The sequence below is a fragment of the Rhea pennata genome, chromosome 19 (genome assembly GCF_028389875.1).
Source record: "Rhea pennata isolate bPtePen1 chromosome 19, bPtePen1.pri, whole genome shotgun sequence".
In the NCBI taxonomy this organism is placed as follows: domain Eukaryota; kingdom Metazoa; phylum Chordata; class Aves; order Rheiformes; family Rheidae; genus Rhea; species Rhea pennata.
This window is the reverse complement of record NC_084681.1, coordinates 10,208,101-10,228,619: the sequence shown is the minus strand read 5'-3', so window position 1 is coordinate 10,228,619 and position 20,519 is coordinate 10,208,101. Positions and strand designations below refer to the sequence as shown.

At 45.2% G+C, this 20,519-nt stretch overlaps 1 protein-coding gene across 4 annotated transcripts in view; it reads right to left on the bottom strand.

The window, feature by feature from the left end:
- Nucleotides 1-1,227: 1,227 nt before the first annotated feature.
- The window catches only part of MAP2K4 (mitogen-activated protein kinase kinase 4), a 102,610-nt gene continuing 83,318 nt past the window's right edge, over nt 1,228-20,519 (bottom strand). For 3 of the 4 annotated variants that reach the window (XM_062591603.1, XM_062591604.1, XM_062591607.1), the window contains 4 exons: nt 9,817-9,894; nt 8,652-8,800; nt 3,244-3,289; nt 1,228-2,179 (listed from right to left, as the gene is read on the bottom strand). In XM_062591603.1, coding sequence (XP_062447587.1) covers nt 2,066-2,179; nt 3,244-3,289; nt 8,652-8,800; nt 9,817-9,894 — 387 coding nt within the window. In that variant the 3' untranslated portion in view covers nt 1,228-2,065. The remainder of the gene's footprint in view (nt 2,180-3,243; nt 3,290-8,651; nt 8,801-9,816; nt 9,895-20,519) is intronic. The other variant, XM_062591606.1, reaches the window with a different exon arrangement.

Here is a 20,519-nt window from a genome sequence, read left to right as displayed (position 1 = left end):
TAATCAAGGCTGCTGAGAACGACTAGTTACTTCACAGAATTTTGCTTTGTCCATCTTGGGAACACTTCAGTGACTGTCTCATCTGGCAAACAGACCTTTAGGAACATAATCCATGAAGCTGTCAGGCACCACAAACTGCCTGGTGTCCAGCTGAGCAGAAGCAGAGGACACAGTATGTCCCACAGGATCATAACCACTGTTCCCTTCTGCCTGCAGTGTCAGACAGGAATGGCTCCAGACAGCCAAGCTGGAGATGACACATTACTGCTAAGCTGTATATGAGGGCATCACATCTGTGGCCAGAGAAATGCCAGGAATCCACATGAGCACTGCATTGGCTTTCTGCTTCCTCATCTGAGCAGCTAGAGCAGGGATGTGAGTGAGGTGCTGTTCTCTAGTGCTTTCACATCAGCTCTGCTTTTCATCTGGTAGCATTGTTTCAAAGTAGAAAGCACCTTCCACAGAAACCCTGCCAGTACACGTGTTTTCACTCCTATCACATCTCTAGTCCTTTGTGTCCTGCATCCAGTTTTGCTGCAGGGCTTTGACACTTAGCTGTTCTAATATTGATTAAGTCCTACCAAGTGCCCAAGCTAGTCAACTCAAAATGACATACTGGAAGCCAGAGAGTCCACAGGTCCCATTTCATCGCTGGTATGCTTCTAAATGTCTGGCAATATTTTGAAAAAAATCTATTTTCATGAAAAATTCAGCTTTGAAAAAGACGCCAAATTAAAAAAAAAGAAATTCTATCACCTTGCACCAAACAATCTTAGTGAGGTTCATTCTAAGGAAATAGTAAGAAGAGATACTCAAGGTCACAAAAGAGGGTAAATATACCCAGGAGAAGATGAACAAGGTCTCCAACAAGCAAAGCAGTATCTCATATTTGCAGTAATGCAATTAGCCACAGAGCCTCAAAGTGGTGTGGATGCGGGAACATCCCCACCATCCTGCTTGAAGTAGACAGATGGAAATGCTGAGATTTATCTTGTAAGGAATACCAGGCTGATAAGCAGCAGTGTTGCTGGGCTAGGCTTGGAGTCTGTGAAGAAGTGCTAGCATCAGGGCTCAGGACAGTGAAGAGTGATAAACATTGACTAGAAATCACAGACATTCATTTGTGGCTCATTAAAACAGCTGCAGACCTTGTGAACTGCACTTGTCGAAGTCAAAGCAAAGCCAGCCGGTGAACACTGTGGAGCTATAAATCAGGTCACAAGCAGGTTAAATTCAACTGAGTAGTTTAATAATTCTTCAGGTCAAAGGTCTTATCTTACCAGGTAACAATTTACAGGACACCTAGTTAGAGTGAAGAGTGGCTGGCTTGGTAAAAGGAGAGAAGAATACATTATTTCCCATCTCTGAATATTTTAATGTTAGCCTCTTTCAACGCAACATATTTTTGGTAAAGACATATTCACTATATTCAACATGATCTCTCTTTAACAAGAAGTTCAGCTGAGCACACTGTCCCCAGAAAGTACACTGCGACTGTAAAGCAACAGAATTTCATAGCAGTAAATCTATTGCACTTTGTGAAGAATAAAATTCTCCTTTGCCTTTCTAGCTCCAGAAGGCAAAGTATCTCGTTGGTTAAGCAAGTTCTTCTCCCTCCAGGCAAAGTCTCTTAATGTTCAGACAGACAACGCCTAACTTTTGTTTGTTTGCTTTTTATTATTACTTGAAACAACAATTGGAAGAGTTTGAGAGAAAAATCTTTCCAGTAGCTGCTGAGAAGTCTCCAAGTTTTGAGTCTAGAAATGAATTTTAGGTGCTATCCAATCACGGTCAACAAATAAATGTACTTATTTCCACATTTCATGAATATGTCCACAAAAGAGCAAGATGAGGTCTCTCTTTGACCAACACTAACACTGTGTGATCAGGTATTACAGGGATGCACTTTATATGTGACAACAGTATACAGACAGGATGGAAATAACACCAATATTATTGCACATGGTGTCTGGGCGAGCATTAAAAACACTGCAATATGTGATGAAAATTCTTTACAGCTTGTTTTCTCTCAGCCCTTTTTCTAGAGTTTGATGTAGCAGCAATATCAATCAACGTACATTGGAGAGCTGGGAGTTGCTGGCATTTGATCCAGGATTTTACAAACATAGCATGCAACATCCACTGTGCGTTCCTCATACATCAGAATGAAGGGATGTTTCTGGAATTAGATGAGAAACAACAAGGTTACTCCACCTTAGTGATACAGACTGGTTCCCTCAGTTAAAAGTTTAGCATGCAATTTGACTGACTCAAGAACATAGGACTCGGTGGGTCTGCATGATCCTAGGATATAGCCTTGCCCATAGCATTTACAAAAGGGGAATTAAATGTGCAATATAGAAAGCTGTATTTCCAGAGCTAGCTTTGGGCAGGCATCCATGGGCCTAAGAACCTGCTGAACTCGACACAGTAAAGATGCAGTATGGCTCTTTTGTAACATGGTTCATGGACATCTGCTGAATACTTTCAAGAGAGATTTCATCGTCAGTCTCTTCAGCAAAGGAGACAAAGGAGTGACAGGGAAATATGACCTGTGGAAGTCAAATAGCAGGTCAGGTCCCAAACCCCGTTGTCCTGAACCCTGAACCCCAGGAATAGCTTCCCGCTGTGCCCAGGAAGCTATCTATACAGGCTGGACCCAACTCAGAGCAACTAGGAAATGACATCGCAACTTTTCAGGCAGGTCCTTCAGGACCCCACCATCACAGGCTCTGCTGATTCCTTGTTCCAGCACACTGTGGTGTACTCTTTCAGGACGTAGTTTTGCCTGTACACTCACGTCCTTGCTGTGTGGCTGGTGCACTGGAAGCATTTACAGGTTTACATTTACACGTTTGCCTACAATTTGACAATGCTTTTGAGTGTAGGTGCCAGCATCTCAAGCAAAGGCAGAATTTATAGAGCAAACCTAGACTTTGCCTGAGCCTGTGCACTTCAGTGATCACACAGGCGAGCCAAGTCTAGTTAGCTAATCCACTGCAACATGGCATTTCTGTGTTTGCTGATCTCTTAAAATCAAGTGGATGTTTACGTACAGACACTAATAATCACAAACCACACAGGGTCAGGGACAATAGCATCAAGGCAGTGTTTTCGCTAAGGCTATGCAGATGGACACTCTGCCTTGATCATCTGAGGAAACACAGAGCTACCCTAGATGTGCAACCCAGCTCCACTGCACAATTTTAAGCGCTGGCACAGTCAGCCAGGCTTTGCACTCACCAGGAGCTCTTTGTACTTTGGCCTTTTGGACTCGTCCTTTGTAAGGCTAAAGAAAGCAGAAAGAGAATTAGGAAGAGGCAGACTTAGGAAGTCATTACAGACATTAAATGTTATTTTTTTACAGGATAAGAAATTGATTTCACTGCTGTCGCACTGGGATTCACAGCCGGCCAAGCCATTCAAGTCCAAGAATTTGGCTCCTGAAATAAACATACTTTTCATACTGTGAGTAACCACAAGGAGTCCTTTCCTCACCACATGACTGAAGGGGCTGGCAGAAGCCTAAATCCCATGACCATCACCAAATCCTTCTGGAGACAGAGAACTGCAAGCTAAAACCTCATCACTGCTGCTGCCTCCATATGGAAACAGGTTTGACTTCAGCGTAATTGGAGTTTTCAGAGAGCAGCAATTGGTGACTCTGGCCTGCTGTCCAGTCAGGAGGGCAGCATGGCACACATGCAGAGGAGACTGGAAACAGCCTGCCAGAGAGTATACACTCCTCTCAGTGAAACACACATAATGCATTCCTCTTGGTATGTGTGCAAGCAAGGATGGAGCTATAATACTCAGAAGACAGAAAAATCTGCAACGGTGCATCCAGGCTTCCAGGCCCCACACTGGCTCATCCAGAGCACTGGTGAACACCTGACACATCCAGAGCTGAGTGAGCCACAACCTCTAGGGAGAGACAGAGAAGGGCAGCTGGAAGAGGGAACCGTTGGTGTAACTGGGAAAGATTAGCAGACCAGCATGGCAATAGCTGATCAGTCCCTCCGGCTAAGAGAAGAAAAGCCTGTCATGCTGGCCTAGCTTCACTACATCTCCTCTTCATCCTTTCTCTGTCTCCCCTACACAAAGCTGCAGCTGCTGGTTGCCACCTTCCCATAGATCTGTAAAAGCAGCAGCTTTGGGTGGCTATCAGAATAGAACTCTGGGCCCTGCTTCTGTGAGTCTTGGAACACAGCCCCAGTGGCAACTCTTTAGGAACAGCAGGCTTGGTTAAGTCCTGCTCCCATTTAGATTCTGCCTTCATCAACCAGGCACCCAGAGCCAGGCTCTGTGTAATGTTTTAGATGTTCTCAGCACCACTGTGGAGTAGGTTCCTGTGCTATGGGAGACACAGCCTGCCTGCAGCATGGTAGGAATAGCTGGCCCTCAAGGCACAACGCAAAAGGCTCAGCCCAAAGTGAGACAGAGCATTTGCTCCTGAGCATTGCTCTGAAAGCAGCCCCACACCACTGCCATCGCTGCAGCGCACCTTCCCTGTAAGCAGGCAGAAGGTGCCTTGCAGGGTACCAGATAATGGGCCTTAAGAGATGGGTGTGAGGAAAAGGGATGCCAAGCTGAAGAACATTCCCTGCTGTATGAGGGGCTCGTCCAGGCAGACACAGCACCAGAGCACTGTGTCCCAAAAGCCACCAGCATTGGGATGATCCCATCTGCTGCCTGGTTCCTAGTGCAAGGAGACAGCTAAGGACAGCTAAACACTGGGCCAGCATGGGTTGGGTCATAAACCAAACCGTGGTGGGAACGGCAGGTGGCAGCAAAGGCCACAAAGAAAACCTGCAGCAGGTAAGGACAGAGATAGGGAGGGGCACCAGGAAGATGTCTGGGGTGACAGATATTGCCCCAGAATACCTGAGAAGATGGACACAGCCCCTCTGAAAGTCGATGCAGGCAACTGCCATGGAGACACATGATGGAGGTACAGAGGGGTACAGGAGATCAGGTCTCAGCAAGCCTAAACTGGTTTCTGCAGAGCTACTGGCCCTGGCACATGCCTGGTAGGCAGAGTAGGGCAAACTTAGGGTGCCAAGTCTTGCACGGTGCCTGGGCTAACCTGCTCTCCTCTCCTAAGTGGCAAGGCAGGCTCATCTGCAGTCCTGGGCCCTCACAGACCTCCTGGTGGAGTGACGAGAGCCAAGTGGATTCACAGGCTAACTGGAGACATCCTCCCTGGACTCCAAGGCCTTGAGCTCTTCTCTAGCCAAGGCCAAGGGAGCCCAAGGAATCATCCATTACTCCTTCCAGCCAATCACTGGAACACAGCTCACGCTCATTTCTCAGTATTTCTTCAGTGAGTTTGAGATGACCAGCTCAGAGGCAATGGTGCCATCTTCCTTGCTGTGGGATGAGCCCACAGCAAGGAAGGGCACAGATCTAACAGGTGTTTAGCATGTTAAGCATGGGATGCAGAGCTGGTTGCACATCCCTGCAGTCCCACAACGCCCTATGGCAAGGCTGCGAGCTGCAGCCCTGCTGTGCCCAGTGGAGTGGCTGGAGAAGAAGAGAGGGAGCAGGGTGGTGCTGTGGTAAGGCCTTGAGTGAGAACAGGCCTAGCAAGGCAACACACAATCACCTTGAGAGTTACAATCACAGGTAAGAGAGAGGACAGGGATGAAACTAAGGCTTGAGAGCATCTTTGGGGGAAACACACAGAAGGGATCATCTTCTGCTCTTATCTGAGAGTCTCAGACTGATATTATTTTCTTGTTCATCCCTCCTGGCAAAGACAGCCTAGCTGGACTGTTGCATTTAACGCTCAGCTTTTCCCTCTGTGTCACACTGGGCATGGAGTGCAAGCAATGGTGTTTGCAGAGGCACCCAGCTGCCTCCTAGCCATGGGGAACAGGAGGTGGGGAAAGAGATAGCTCAAGGAGGGGGCTCCTCATATGTTGTTGTGAGGACCCCCATTTCCAAGCCAGGAGGTATCTCTGCAGAGCTCTGAGGAAGTCACACTGAGAATGGCAGCGTTAGATGCGTGTGCGGTAGGATGTAGTAGGAGGTAGTGTCTTGCTTAAACTAGCAGAGTTAAACCGAATTCCCAACAGCAGCATTTCTATCTGTGGTAATTCTAGAGGGATCTCTTTCAAGCTAAAGCACAGTCACAATGTGGTCACTAATTATTCAGAGAAACAGAGGGAAACTACAGTACATGCTTGGGTCTTCTCTGTCCTGGGACCTGACTGCAGAGCTGCACAGACACAGAGAGAGCAGACGTTCCATTGCTGCTGTGCAAACATCCTCACTTCAAACTTTTGCAGTCCAGTAGCTATTCCTTTGCTGATCTCTGGGGGTTTAAAATGTGCTTCTCACAATGCCTTAAATGTAACTATTCAAAACTTCAGCTCATAGTCCAAGTTTTGTTCTGAAATTTCCATGTGTATGTTCATAAAACAGATCTAGAAATCTTTTTTTTTTCAAGCTTGATGTAAAGCTGTGGGTCTGGAATGGCCATTTGGAGCACCAAGTGCTGTACAACTCTTTTCATGGAACATCTAATCTCCTTCCCAGGCATTGTGGATCTCAGGACCTCGTGTCTCTTCCGGCAAGTACTAACTCTTCAGCTGCCAGCATGAAGCTCCAAATAGCCAGAAAAAGAGCTTTGATACTTTGCTAACTCTGGAGCAGTAAGCTTAATCCTGTAAACAGATCCAGGATGAACTTCACTTTAGACAGGCATCTAAAGAACACAGGGAGGTGGGTAAAAGGGGAAAAATGTTCCACTTTGGCTTCCACAGCTTTGTGGGGATCCAAAGTAAAATGTAAAAAAAAGAAAAAAAAAAGTTTTATCAGCAATATCATTTTCTCACTGATCTATCAGAGCGTACAGGCAGCAACATCAAAATTCAAACTGCCATGTGACTGCCAGTGTAGGACTCTGTTCTCTATTTTTCCTAACTCTTAAATGCACAAAAATAAAATGATTATTAGATTCAAGTTTGCAGAGTAATGCCCACAAGATTTATGTCTATCACCTAGAACCACAGCCTTTTGGAGATTCATCTGCTCAGGAAAATCAACATTTATTGTCTGTACTTAACTAAGGATTATAAGAAAAATATTTATTACAGTACTGCTATGGACACATGATAAATATTCTAGGCCAAAGTCAGATTATTTGCAAAATCAGATTAAAACAAAAACAATTAGACTGGGAACATGGTCTGCACACAGGGGTAGTCCCACAGCAGTATACCCTGGAAGAGGTAAATGAGCCGGAAGTGTGAATTGAGCCAATAAAATACACAGGCCAAAGATGCTGCTCTTCAGCAGAGATGTAATGTAGGTTCTTCCACTGGGTCCTCCTGAGCCAAACTCATGAGTGTGTAAGCAAGAGAGCAGTCTCTTAGCTTTGTGAACTCTGTAATGATATTTATTCTCTAAGGAGAACTACATGGGAAAGAAACTACTGCTTGTACTGTACATGAGAAAGCAACTTTGACTTTCTAATCAAACAGCACATAGTCTTCATACTAAGCAAGGGAAACTTCTTTTAAGCAGCAAGTCATTTTGATGTCCTATTTTCTGCATACAAAAGACAACGAGAAGGTCTTCCTTGCAGACAGATCAAAGTCAGAATGGGTGTTCCATAAAAATTCCTAATTCTGGAAGACAAAAAAACCCTCAAACCAACACCTTTTGCGTGTCAAATGGATGGAAAATCCCAAAAACAAAACCTCCACAAAGTTAAAAATTGTCTAGAGCTATGTCTTCCTGTGTCATAGAATTCTGAGATGGACACCCTTGCCCCAGGGCTGTCCATCAGCCTGAAAGGTCTTTCCCAGAGCAGAAGGACCCAAAAGAGGAATGCAGGTCACACTGACGGACTTCCTGTGTGTTTCACTAGTAAGTTAACAAAAGTAGTTTAGATCAACTGTCACATTCTGACGGTAAAGTGCTTAGTCAGAAAACTCTCAATCAGCCCTTAAATTAACTGGGACCACGAACATGTGGCAGGCAGACTGCTCTAAATAGTTGCTGTACAAACAACTTGACACTTCACATCCAAGGCTGACAAAACTGCAGAGGCCCTGTCCAGCCCTCTCAGAAAAGCATCTCTAGTTTTGATTTTGTCACAAGATTTGACAAAAGATACGAAGCCAACAACCAAGCAGGGCACGTGCTACAGGTCCTGACACTCACTATGTTGAACAGACCCTCTTCCTACCAGGAGGGAAAGCCTCCAGGCCTTGCTATGCAACAGAGAAGACTAACATAGACCTGCAGCACAACTATGAGACAGTACTGCCAGGAGTCAGAGGCTTCTGCCTGCAGAAGAAAAGGTAAAGAACAGGTCTGTCACAAAGCCGTTTCATACCAAAGAACAGGCAGCACGTGTCAGGCCCTCACCTGGTCATGCAATGGGTCTTATCATGTCTCTCCTGAGCACAGACTCTCAGAGGTTTTCTCCTTATTCCTATCCTGAAGAGCAGTATCCAAAGGTCTGCCACTCAGCCTCCTCTCATCACCCTCTAAAGAAGTGAAATGCAAGCAGTCTTCACCCTCATGTTGATGCAGCGATGTGAAACTAAGCTAGGAAGTACTTGGCATGTGACTCTCACCGAATACCTGACCATGACAGAACTAGCAATTTCCATGTACTTCAAGTAGTCAACACTTACCACAAGTTGACAAAGTTGATGAAGCTCGGGGAGAATTCCCTTTCCTCTGAGTTGCTCAGCTGTGGTGGGTCTCCTTTTACTACTTGTGTCAACTGGTCAAACACGCTGTTCCACTTCGGGTAGGGGAATCGCCCTGTAGCCAGTTCATACTGCAAAAAGACAGCAACCACACCAGACAGGTTACACAAAGGGAACTGCAATCAGGATAAGAAAATCTCTACAAGTACCCTAGAAACCCCCAATGGGGGACTTTTATTCTTTATCACATCCCCTATACAAAGCTCAACTGAGAGAGAGACAGGGGAAAGTTATACTCAATAGTTATTTTTGGTGCCTACATTGGGAACTTGGTCTCCCTATACAGTTAACCAAAAGAGACACCTCCAGATTTAACCTTGTTACGCCATACTTGCATGTTGCAAATGTTTTCTCTCTACTAATTTTACAAAGTGGACCAGTGTTTTTATCAAGCTGCTTAAAGGACAGAGGACAAAATCTTTCTCCAGTCCCTACCCAAACATCCTTCAATCACTAGAGAAAATGGACACTGATAGAATAATCATTTTACAACAACAATCAGGAAGAAAGCACATTCACAGAGGCTACTGACTCATACTCATTGCTCCCCTTTTTTCTTCAACGTCAACATCTTGGGAATGGATGTCTTTTTCACACTGCTAATGCACGTACCCACCAGTACTGTAGTTAGCCAGAGAGGAATCAGCAGCTGTGATCTAGGATTAGTGGCAGCTTTCTGCACAGCCAAAATACAGTACAAGCCAGGGCTGCTAGAAGCTTATTTTACATAGACCAAGTGCTCCATTCTGCAGCACCATACTCACTAGCCTTTCTGATCTGAGATTTTGAAGAAAAAAGCTCCTCTACCATCTTCCCTGTCCACTTTTCTTTTGCTGCAAAACATAGCAGCAGCTAAATGTATCCTCAAGGGTTCAGGGGAGCCATCTGCCTTGACAGGAATTCTATTCTTTATGAGCCAGGACGTGCCCACTTCAATCACTACATGCAAATGCTTCACAGCAGAGGGGCTGGGCTTTGCTTCAAGCATGCATTTGACACCAACCAACTCCATTACACTGCAAAGGGCATTAAGGCTACCCATTAGGAAAGTACCATGCAGCAGAGGTTTTAAATGCCACTCACTTACCAATGTAATTCCCAAACTCCAGACATCTGAGCGGACATCATAGCCTTGCCTCGATGCACTGGGATCTATCCTTTCAGGCTGAAACAGGAAGAAGAACCAGTCAAACAATGCATAGTGCGGGAAGGAATTACAAGCACCTGCAAACTTAGGAAAAAAACTCTAATGTGCTCCTGAGCAAAGCCTGGCATGTCCCTAGACGCAAACTTGTTGCTAGGGCATCCAACTCCAGCAGAGAAACGTCTTAAGGAATCAAATACTCATTTGATGATAGTGGTCTAGTCTAAAAGGTGATCTGCAAAGGCAATTCAGCATAGCCCATTCCTTTTCTTTTTCCTTTTTTGCAAGTGTCTCAATAATTATTTCTCTCTACTATTCGTTTAGTTTTGTTTAACCTCAAGACCCCTTTAACAAAGTCTTGTTCTCTCTGTTTTAGCAGCAGAGTTCTCCCTAGGGAACCAAATGAACTCAAATAAACATCATCTCATCCATCACTGCAGGGAACCGAGGTTTAGCAGCATCTATCAGAGCTCTTCTTCCCAACTGCTTTTTTGTTTGCTAAACCTCAAGAGGTATTAAAGATGCATTTTAAGAACCACTCTTCTCTGTGAGTTTTCAGGCATCCTTGTAAGGCAACTATGAGGTCATGATGTTACTAGGTCTTCAAACATTCAAAACATCTTCTCTAGACAGCAATATTGACCCAGATATGGATGATCTATACCAAAGAACAACATATCCAGAGAGAGGAACTGGCATGAGTGAGGGTCATCCTTGTGATAAACCTCATTCTGCCTCCTTTTATTAAAAACATAATCATAAAGATGCTAAAAGAAACATGGTCTCACTTACTTTGGACTATAACAGCAATAGAGATCTGAATTACAGTAAAATATTAAATTATCAGGTACCTGAAATACTATGGAAGCATTGTTCGATTTGTAAGTTACATGCATTTTTGCAGCGCTTAGCAATAGAGGGAGGCTAAAGAGCACCATGTAATGAAAAAGTCCCCTTAGTGCATTCAAAGTCTTTCACTGGACCACCACACGTATGAGGAAGGCCACCTCAATCCCTGGTAGGGGATCTCCCAGCTTGCTCTGGGCTCTCCTAGAACCTTCTTGTTTCCACTACCACTTGTCCAGTACATGGTGCATTCCCTTCCCAATGTCACTGATGTTTTATCATCCTTGCTTTCAGTTATAATGCCCACATTGAAACATGTAGGGTCCAAAGGTGATGCCCTGAACACTCTCTCCTTTCCTACCCTCCCAGGCCTATTACTTTGCTTCTCATTCTTACCCTCTGGCTATAGCTTCTATTTGATCTTAAGATCATGGCTTTGATTTTGCCAAACTGACTTACATGGCTTTTCAACAATCCTGGTGACAGGACATGTGAAATGATACACTATTAAAATTAACAGAATCACAGAATGGTTGAGGTCAGAAGGGACCTCTGGAGATCATCTAGTCCAACACCTCTGCTCAAGCAGGGTCACCTACAGAACATTAGACAGGATCGTGTCCAGGCGAGTTTTCATTATCTCCAGAGAAGGAGACTCCACAACCTCTCCGGGCAACTGCTTCCAGTGCTCCGTCACTCTCACAGTAAAGAAGTTTTTCCTTATATTCAGACAGAACTTCCTTTGTTTCAGTTTGTGCCTGTTGCCTCTTGTCCCGTCACTTGGCACCACTGAGGAGAGTCCAGCCCCATCCTCTTTGACGCCCTCCCTCCTGAAGATATTTGCAGACATTGATAAGATCCCCCCTCAGTCTTCTCCAGGCTAAGAGGCCCAACTCTCACAGCCATTCCTCATAGGGCAGATGCTCTAGTCCTCTGATCATCTTCATAGCCCTCCGCTGGGCTCTCGCCAGTAGCTCCATGTCTCTCTTGTACTGGGGAGCCCAGAATTGGACACAGAACTCCAAATGCGGCCTCCCCAGGGCTGAGCAGAGGGGCAGGATCACCTCCCTCGACCTGCTGGCAACACTTCCTAATGCATCCCAGGATACCATTGGCCTTCCTGGCCACAAGGGCACACTGCTGGCTCATTGTCAACTTGCTGTCCACCAGCACTCCCAGGTCCTGCTTTCCAGTAGGTCAGCCCCTAGCCTGTACTGATACATGAAGTAATCTCTCCCTAGATGCAGGACCCTGCACTTGTCCTTGTTGAACCTCATGAGGTTTCTCTCCACCCAACTCTCCAGCCTGTCCAGGTCTCTCTGAAGACAGATCTCACACTATGCTTCCCCTGTTTGTGCCCTGTCTGGAGAAAGAGGATGGAGAAGAGTAGAGAAGAAATCTCAAGAAGAAAGAGGAGAGACCTAGAAACAGCAGACAAACAAGTCAGGAGATGTGTGATGAAATGGAAGTAGGAGGATCAGCAGCCACCTGTATTCTGCTAAAATAATGAAAATGGCCACAAGAACTGCCCTTTTTGCCAGGGCTTCAGAGCTACAGTGCAGGGTGACTGCCAAGCTTGCCAAGAGTGCAGAACTTCCGTAAGTCCACACATAAACTTGCTGTAGGCCACCATAGTCAACTATCTGACCTGAAGGCAGCTCTGCAGCGGCATGGCAGCTATCTATCAGGCCATTTACTGCGGTAACAAAAGAGGGATTCTGTGGCCAGTATGTACCCTCACACCATAAAAAACAGAGTCACTTCACAGGAACCAGGACCATTTTGTGATTAAAGACAGCCTCTAATGCACCAATACAGTGCACTCAGCCAATACAACTGACATTAGCGTGGAGGTGACCTGGCTCTGCATGCTGGAGGAATTATAGTACTGACAGCTGGGGACACTGGAGAGGAATGCAGGCCCTTTCTGCAGCCCTGGCACAACAGGACATGCCATACCTCCTGAGTGCTGCCAGGATGTCTGCCTGTCAGAAAGCTGCCACTGAAGACTGGATGGCACAGAGCCATGACAATGCTACAGAGATTATGGCAATAGTGGCCTTGCCAGGGTCAGGGCTCCTATATGACAGATCTATAGCCAATGTGGTGCATTAGCAAGAAAGATAGCAAGAGAAGTTTACAGACTGAAGAAAGGATTGCTTTTGGTGCAGCACAATGAATTATGGGACTGTACAGATAACAGATATCTGGGGTAGGGGCTCAAGCACTAAAAGCCTGTGTGTACAATACAGGGATAAAGAGGTAAGCGGCATTTCAAAGAGCATCCCTGTCTCTCAGCAGGCTATGGTGTCTGGGGCACCACAGGGCATCCTTGAGGTCTATAATGAGGACAGAGCTGGCATGTTCTAGTCTGTAGCACCCAAGAGGGGCAGCCTTCAACTGTGACCAAGCAGAGGAGTGCAGACATAGCACCAGGCACTTGGCCCTAAATAGTGGTGCCACAGTTACAGGGAAGACAGAATGAACCAAAATAAATCCTTTCTAAATACAGAGCAGAAAGAATCCTGGGAATTTTCCATGTGGATGACATGGGAGCAATTAACACCAATGAAGGAAGAATCAGTGTTACACTCCAGGGATCTGGAATGAGAAATGCAGGCAAAACTCAGCTTTTACCAGATGTCCTTTTAATGCCAAGTGCAAGTGAGGAAAGGAAATGGCTGAGATGGAGATCGACCACTGGATCTGCTGATGATCTAAAGAGACAGGGTATGAAGGGGCTTCTCAGCATTTGAATATGCACCTGGGCACCAGCATCTTGACTGAAAAAAAAAGAGCAAGGCATGAAATACTAATCCTCCCTTCTCCTCCAAGCCCCCTAAGTAAACACATGCAAGTCAGGGTGTGACACAAGTATAGATGCACATACAGCTTCCTGCTCAGATTCTTTATGTTGCTAAAGAGCAAAGTTCATTTCTAGGAAAATGAATTCCTGAAGCTCAAATCCTGGATTTTTACTGCTTATTTAATTGAGGAATTTTATACTTCATGCACTGTAAATTCAATAGTTCTGCCTACATAGCATTAAAAGGTGTATAACAAATTCTTACTTGCATCTTAAGCCAGTGTGTCACTACAGTAAAAGAAATAAAAGGTTACTGGGAGTAAAGAAATACTAGAAAGAGCTAAAATTTAACAATATAAAAAGCAGAATGAAATCTCCAGCATATAAACTCCCCCTCTGCCTAGAACACAGGAACAGATGGATGTGAGACAGAGGCTGCCAGCTTCCCTTGGAGATGATCTTTTCAGACACACATCGCATGCAATTGAAGAGCTTCTGAAACAAAGTTAAGGGACTTCCTTGCCTTCAGTTGACAACAGGAGCAAGGTAAAGCACTGTACATCTGGAATCTGGTCATGCAAGCTTCAGCTGCAGAGTTGTCTGTGCCAAATTCAGCCACAAATCACAGAGTGAGTTACAAACAGGGTTGGCTAGAGTTAATAGACCTTCTACAGCTGACACAAACTGGATGTGTGTTTCGCAGGCAAGAACTGTGGCTCTTTGGTATGCCATTCTCCTGTTGTGTTAACCAGTATACCAAATATATATTTGGGAAAGCTCAAGACAAAAATGTCATCTCCCCCTTGGTGATGACCCCATCATGGCTTTGTCATTGTGCCCTGCAAGGGGCTCTGCAAGTGCTCTCAGAGATGCATTTGTCACTGTCCAAGCAACCCAGCTCTTGAGGCTAACTCCAAACTGACACAGAAAGGAGGGGAGTGACATTTCTGAACAGCTGCCTACAGAGTTTTGCAACAGCAATGGAAACCATCTTTAGGACCATAAATAACTAGTTTCGGAAATTCTTCTGCTGTTCAGTAAAGGAAAATTCTGTCACTCACTTTTCATGTTTCTGTATTTGTCAAGAATATTCCTATGGTGAAGAGCAAATTGTTCTTTCTTTGAGGCGCTCTCCCACACAGGCCTCTTGCACACTCACAACTGGAGCACAGAGTGATGGCCAGTGTCAGTGAAATAACAGATAGCTGTGGCCTAGCCGGGGACAAAAGCCATGTGCAGAAAGGAGAGCAGGAAAAAGGCACTGCCTAGCTGGGCTCTCAGTCCTACCTCCCCTTTTACCTCCTTCACCAAAGCATTAGGATGTCAAGTGCAGCTCCCTCTTGCCTGCTGAAAGCTCTGAATTTTTTTATTCCTGACTATACAACATCCTAGAAACAACAGGAGTGGAGGGAGCCCCTTCCCCGATTCCTCTACAGGGCTGTCCTGGGAGTTCAAACCCTGTCAGGCTAACTGTTTCACCACCAGCCCTGTGGACACAAGCATCATTACCAGTACCTCACAGAAAAGAGACAGTCCTGCTCTGTGAGGTGACCATCCTTGTGGGGACTTGCCATGCCACTTCTTGAACAGATCTTGGTGCCAAAGACACAGCCCTACAGTGAGTGTTATTGCTCCAGACAGGTATGGACATCTGGGCCACTCCTCCCTGGTGTAAATACTCTGCTCAACAGGAAGGTATGGGGGCTCTCACTCAGGTAACACCTAACTCTTCTACTAGCTGCTAGAGAGCTGAAGTGTCTGATTTAATTTGGTTCTCAATTTTTATGTGCAGTGATGTCTCATAAGCTTTCTGGTTCTCATCCTGGGCATGTAGAAGCTCACAGAAGGTGACCTCAGTGCTGGAAAAGCCTTGGTCTAAGACCGCAGATGTGAGTCATTCACAGAAGCAGCGAGAGCAATGCACAGTCACATTTTACTAGGAAGTCTTTTCTAAGGTTATACCCTTCTCTCCTGTACTAGGTGACTGATGAAAAAGCTATTAGCCCTTTATTTTCTCTGGGCCTGTTATCTCAGTCACTATAGGTAGGGAGTTCATGCAATATCCTACGCAGCAGCCTGTCCTGGCTGCAGGAGAAGACACGGCTCCTCAAGGAGGGTGTGATGAAGCACAGGAAAGGCAACATAGCATGATGGGTGGAACAGCTGATAGGGAAGCTGGGAACACAAATTCTTATTCTGTCTTTGTTGCTGAGCAATTGCGGACAAGCCACTTCCCTCTGCTCACCAGCTTATCATCTTTAAGATAGGAGCAGTAATACTTGTCTCTATGTAAAGCACTTTCATACCTACTGATGAAAAAACACTACATAAGAGATTAGAGCATTATGATTATCAAAAAACACATCAGCCAAAATATTCATCCATGTTTTGACTTTTTACTTCAGACATTCCTTCAAAAATCCTCTCTGTTCTTTGATTTCCTGTCCCTCCCCCTAACCCAGGTCAGCAATGAAGCTTGTGGCTGCAGAAAGATTATCAGCAGAGATCATATTTCTAGAGAATGGCCTTTCCTCCCCTCCTATTTCCTTTATATATTTACTCTGAGAAAATGTTTCATTTAAAAACTTCTCCAATGGCATTTTCCAGGTGGAGACATTGGTTTCCGTTTGCACAGGAATACCATCTCCTCCCAGTTTGTTTTCCTACCAGAATTTGAATTCCTTGGTCTGGATCTCAATAGCAGGGGGATCCCAAGAAAGTGACAGACTGTGACAGACTGGTGGATAGGGGACTCTGGCTAGGCATGTAGAGATGGCCAAGGACCATTAATGAAGGCAGCTCTGATATTTGCATTAGTAAATGATAAACTGCCAGAGTTCAAGAATGTAACTGTTCATGAAAGGTCACTAAGTAGTGAGAAAGAAAGAATTTATAATGGGTTCTCAAAGGAATCTTTCCTTTGCCTAAGGCCATTGATACCCACGAAAATATAAAACTAGTTCTGCTAAATTCTGTGCATCATCAAAAAGTTCACAGTATGCTAAATAAGGGTTCCTGATGAGCTAGTGTGATTTGAATCACTTGATTTAAGCTGGGCTCATTTAATATGGCTGGATGCTGACTCACATAACCAGAAACAGAAAAAGCAGCACTCTGTGATGAGGGACAGGGTCCTAGACAGGAGAGCATAAAAGCTGATAGGAGTAGCATGGTTAAAGGAGTATAACAGAGATTATGCACTAGGGGCAGATGTTCTTATTATATTCACCACAGGTGAGACAACTACTGGAAGCTTGTCCAATTTCAAGGTCTACTTTTGCAAAAAGATGCTGAAAAACTAGAAAGGGTTTATAGCAGAGCCATAAAATGCAATCCAATCTACCTTAAGGGCATAAGCTGCTCAGTCTATTAATCCTCTCAAAGAAAAGCTTAAGGGGTGACTTCATCACAGTCAGAAAGTATCTACTGGGGAAAGAGGCTGTGGCATGTAAGGAACTCCTTAACTCTGCAAACAAACTAGGACCAAAGAACTCATGGTCATCATAAAATAAGACTTACTCATATAAAAAAGATGGTAGTAGGAGGATAATTATGGATGAGGACAACTTCACAGATAGTATGGTAGATTCTCTGACATTTGAGGAGTCTAAAAGACAGAAGCCTTGAAGGGCATCTCAATCTGGTGATGTTCTGAAAGACCACACATCAAAATCCCAGAGCTCTATGCAGCCCTTCAGTGCCATCACCATCATCTCTTCTAAGAACTTCCTTGGAATAAGAGGGCCAAACTCTGAAGAGAAATCAATTCCGGAGGGCTGGAAGACATTATTTTAGCTCAGCTAAGCAGTATCAACATAGAACCTCACTGAAGGTCTCAAGTTTGGTAGGTTTGCTCTGAAGTCCTTGGATTAATTACAAAAGACTCAAGTGCAGCCCACAGTCTTCAGGCCTAAGCAGTATGCATATTTTCCAACACATACTGAAACAAGAGGAGTCCAAACGAAAGCAATGAAATGGGAAGATTTCTGATCCTATAGAATTCTGTGATGCAGCAGAGAAAGGAAAACAAGAGATGTCTAGAGATTAAATTTTACACATTCCAACTAGAAATGAAGTATGACGAAGTACAGATGGACAGCAGCAAAGGTGAATCATCATGAGGTAGCTCATACAGGACAGGAACAGGCTAGAATCACTGTCACTTTGAGTCGTAAAGTCTAGTTCCTCTTTGTAAAAATTAATTCCATTCAACCAGAAGCTCTTGGTCGAGGTAAAAGATCATAACCGAAGCTTCACCATCTGTGTGAGAGTTTCTGCTTGCGCTCTGCCCAGCATAGCTGTCGCGCCTACCTCTAACTCTGACCTCAATCTATTTCATATTAGGGGAAATCAGGAACCCTTGCACTCCACAAGCTCTTGAATATCTGGCCCTAAATAAACCTGGGTTAGTGGAACAGGCCCTGTTCCAATGTGGCAGAGTTGGCACTGGGGAGAAGGGTGGAAGTGAATTTAGTGGAAGTGATGGAGCAACAGATCACATTGCCCTATTCACCTCTGGCTGCTGCACACAGATTGACTCGTGTAGCTGGGCTCATAGACCACAGAGGACCTTGGAAGAGTTGAGCTACTGTTTCAGACTGCCTGCAAACTCAGAGGAATGTCCAAAAAAAAAAAATTACCACAAATGAGGCCCATGTACCCAAGTCCGTGAACACCAAGCTGACCTGCATAATCTGGGAAGGCAAACCAAGTAAAAGGATCTGTTTTCAGTCTGTTAAAGGCCTTGCTCCCCTTTCTATGTGCTGTTTGTCCAAAAAGACTGAGAAGAATGATTAATCTCCAAAGGGATTTTCAGTAGCACTTGAGAGGCTTCAAAAACCCAAGGTAGAGGATGGAGGCTGCACCTCCTGCTACATGTGTCCAGGCCTACAGGCTTCAGCAATAGATCACAGCTGGAGCTGCCTGCATGTCCTCCCTCCTGTATTGCTGAGGGTCACTGAGCAGCAAGGCATGGATGGACAAAGCAAAGGCTGGAGTCATCTGTGTGCAGATCTCAGTACCAGGCTAATTCAGAGGTGTGTGTGTGGGGGGGGGAAGGGGTAACACTGTTAAGTGGCACCAGCAGCCCCTTGGCCTGCTTTGTGTATGCAGCAGGTGTGCAGAGTGCTCCCACTCTCAATAGGAAAACACTCAGCTGTAGGTGGTCCTCCTACAAAATCCCCATCAGGGCTCCTGAAGCAGAATCCTTATCTACCCTCTACAGCATTAGCAGCAAGAGTCAAAAAGCCACACTATGAGTTGTCAGATAGCTCAGAAACAAGAGGAGACCCACACCTATGGGTCCTCAGACCTTCTGTGCAACCCTTCACCTTCATCCTTCACCTCCCTCTCTCCATACCTGACCCTGCCCTGTGAATGTCATCCATCTCTCTCTACAATTTCTTTGCTACAATGATCATGTCCCGCTATGTTTGGCTTTGAATCAGTCTTTTTATACTTAAATAAGATCAGCAGGGAGCTACCCTGGCCCACCCCAGCACAACCAGCTGTGCCTCATGCAGAGTAAACCTACGTCAAGCAGAAGCTGTCTGCTGTTTCCAGCTTGAACTCACAGAATAGGAATGCGAATCAGATCCGATCTACTTCCTCTTCATTTAAAGACACAAGCTCTGCTCAGCAACCTACTATGCCTCCCTAGAGCAACTATCTCCAAAATCTGATTTTTAGGCACTTCCCATATAAATGCCAGTGGTAAAAACAATTTAAGAGGAGACTTTTTTTCCCCCTTCTAATACTCTCCTCCACAAAACTCACATCCTTCCCAAAACACTTCTAGCTGAATGGTTTGCCTACACCGGTGGCTGGTAACAAGTTTCCTTATGTTTATACAAATTGTCTGTGCAGACAAGTTTCTAAATGGACTAGGTGAAAATCCCTTCTCATCTCTTCTCCACAAGGAGAGAAGTGGAAGTGCTGAAGCACAGACATGACCTCAGTGCCTGCAATGGAAGCTGTTCAGCACGGGCTATGCACTTAGTGATGTAAGAAGCTAAGTTTGGACAGGAGAAGTCCCACACTGGGTGAACCTCATCGACGATTTTAGCTCATGAATGAGTAAGCAGAGGTATGTTCTCAGCCAAAACCACTGAAGTATGCGAGTGACATCACCAGCATGCGAGTGATAGAAGGGGTGTGCTCAGAGCTCAGACGTCTCCTAAGTTATCTGCTACACCACTAGTGTCAGAAAGTAGAACCAATCCACACTACTCGGACAGGGACAGTTTTGCTCAAAACCTGTTTGTTTAAAAAATCATAAAACCATGGCTGTGTGCCAAGTTTCAGACCAAAAAAAGAAACCAAACCAAACCAATAATAAATCCAATACACAGAGTACAATTCAAAAACATCCCAGAGGATTTTTAACTGCCTGAAGTCAAACCTAGAAACAGTCTGACTGTTCAGTGAAATAACTGACTGAGCCCGATGAAAACCTGGGCATTGGGTCAGGAATGTGAAGCTGAAACATAGACTCTTGCTGCTGCTCTGCCTGGATAAAGGATTCACACAGCTCCCACATCCACACAGCCTCTCCCTCCATATGCACACGGGGAGCCGGGGAAAGCACAGCACAGAGCCGGCATTGTTCCTTGCCTTAGGAATTCTCTCTTTCCACACACGGCCTGAACTCGGTCTGTACCAGGCATCCAAATGCGGTGACGCAGCCTCCGCATGGCACTGGAGGCCAACTCCAGAAGCAAGTGCCTTTCTTCACCGAGGGAGAAATGAGGTGAGGGCAGTGAATCTTTGGTCCTCTTCATCATGCACACACAGGGAAACGCACCAGAAGGGCATTTGCTGGGACATGGGCAGTATGCTAGCACTAAGCTGCTGCCTTTGTGTCCCCTCATCACTCTACATCTCCTTGCACACCACCTGGCCTTCGCAATTTGGCTGGAAAGAGGACAGCACCTCAGTTCAGGTCTCACCACAACTGTGACAACTCCAATTTTATGTCACCATGAGGGAGATGCTC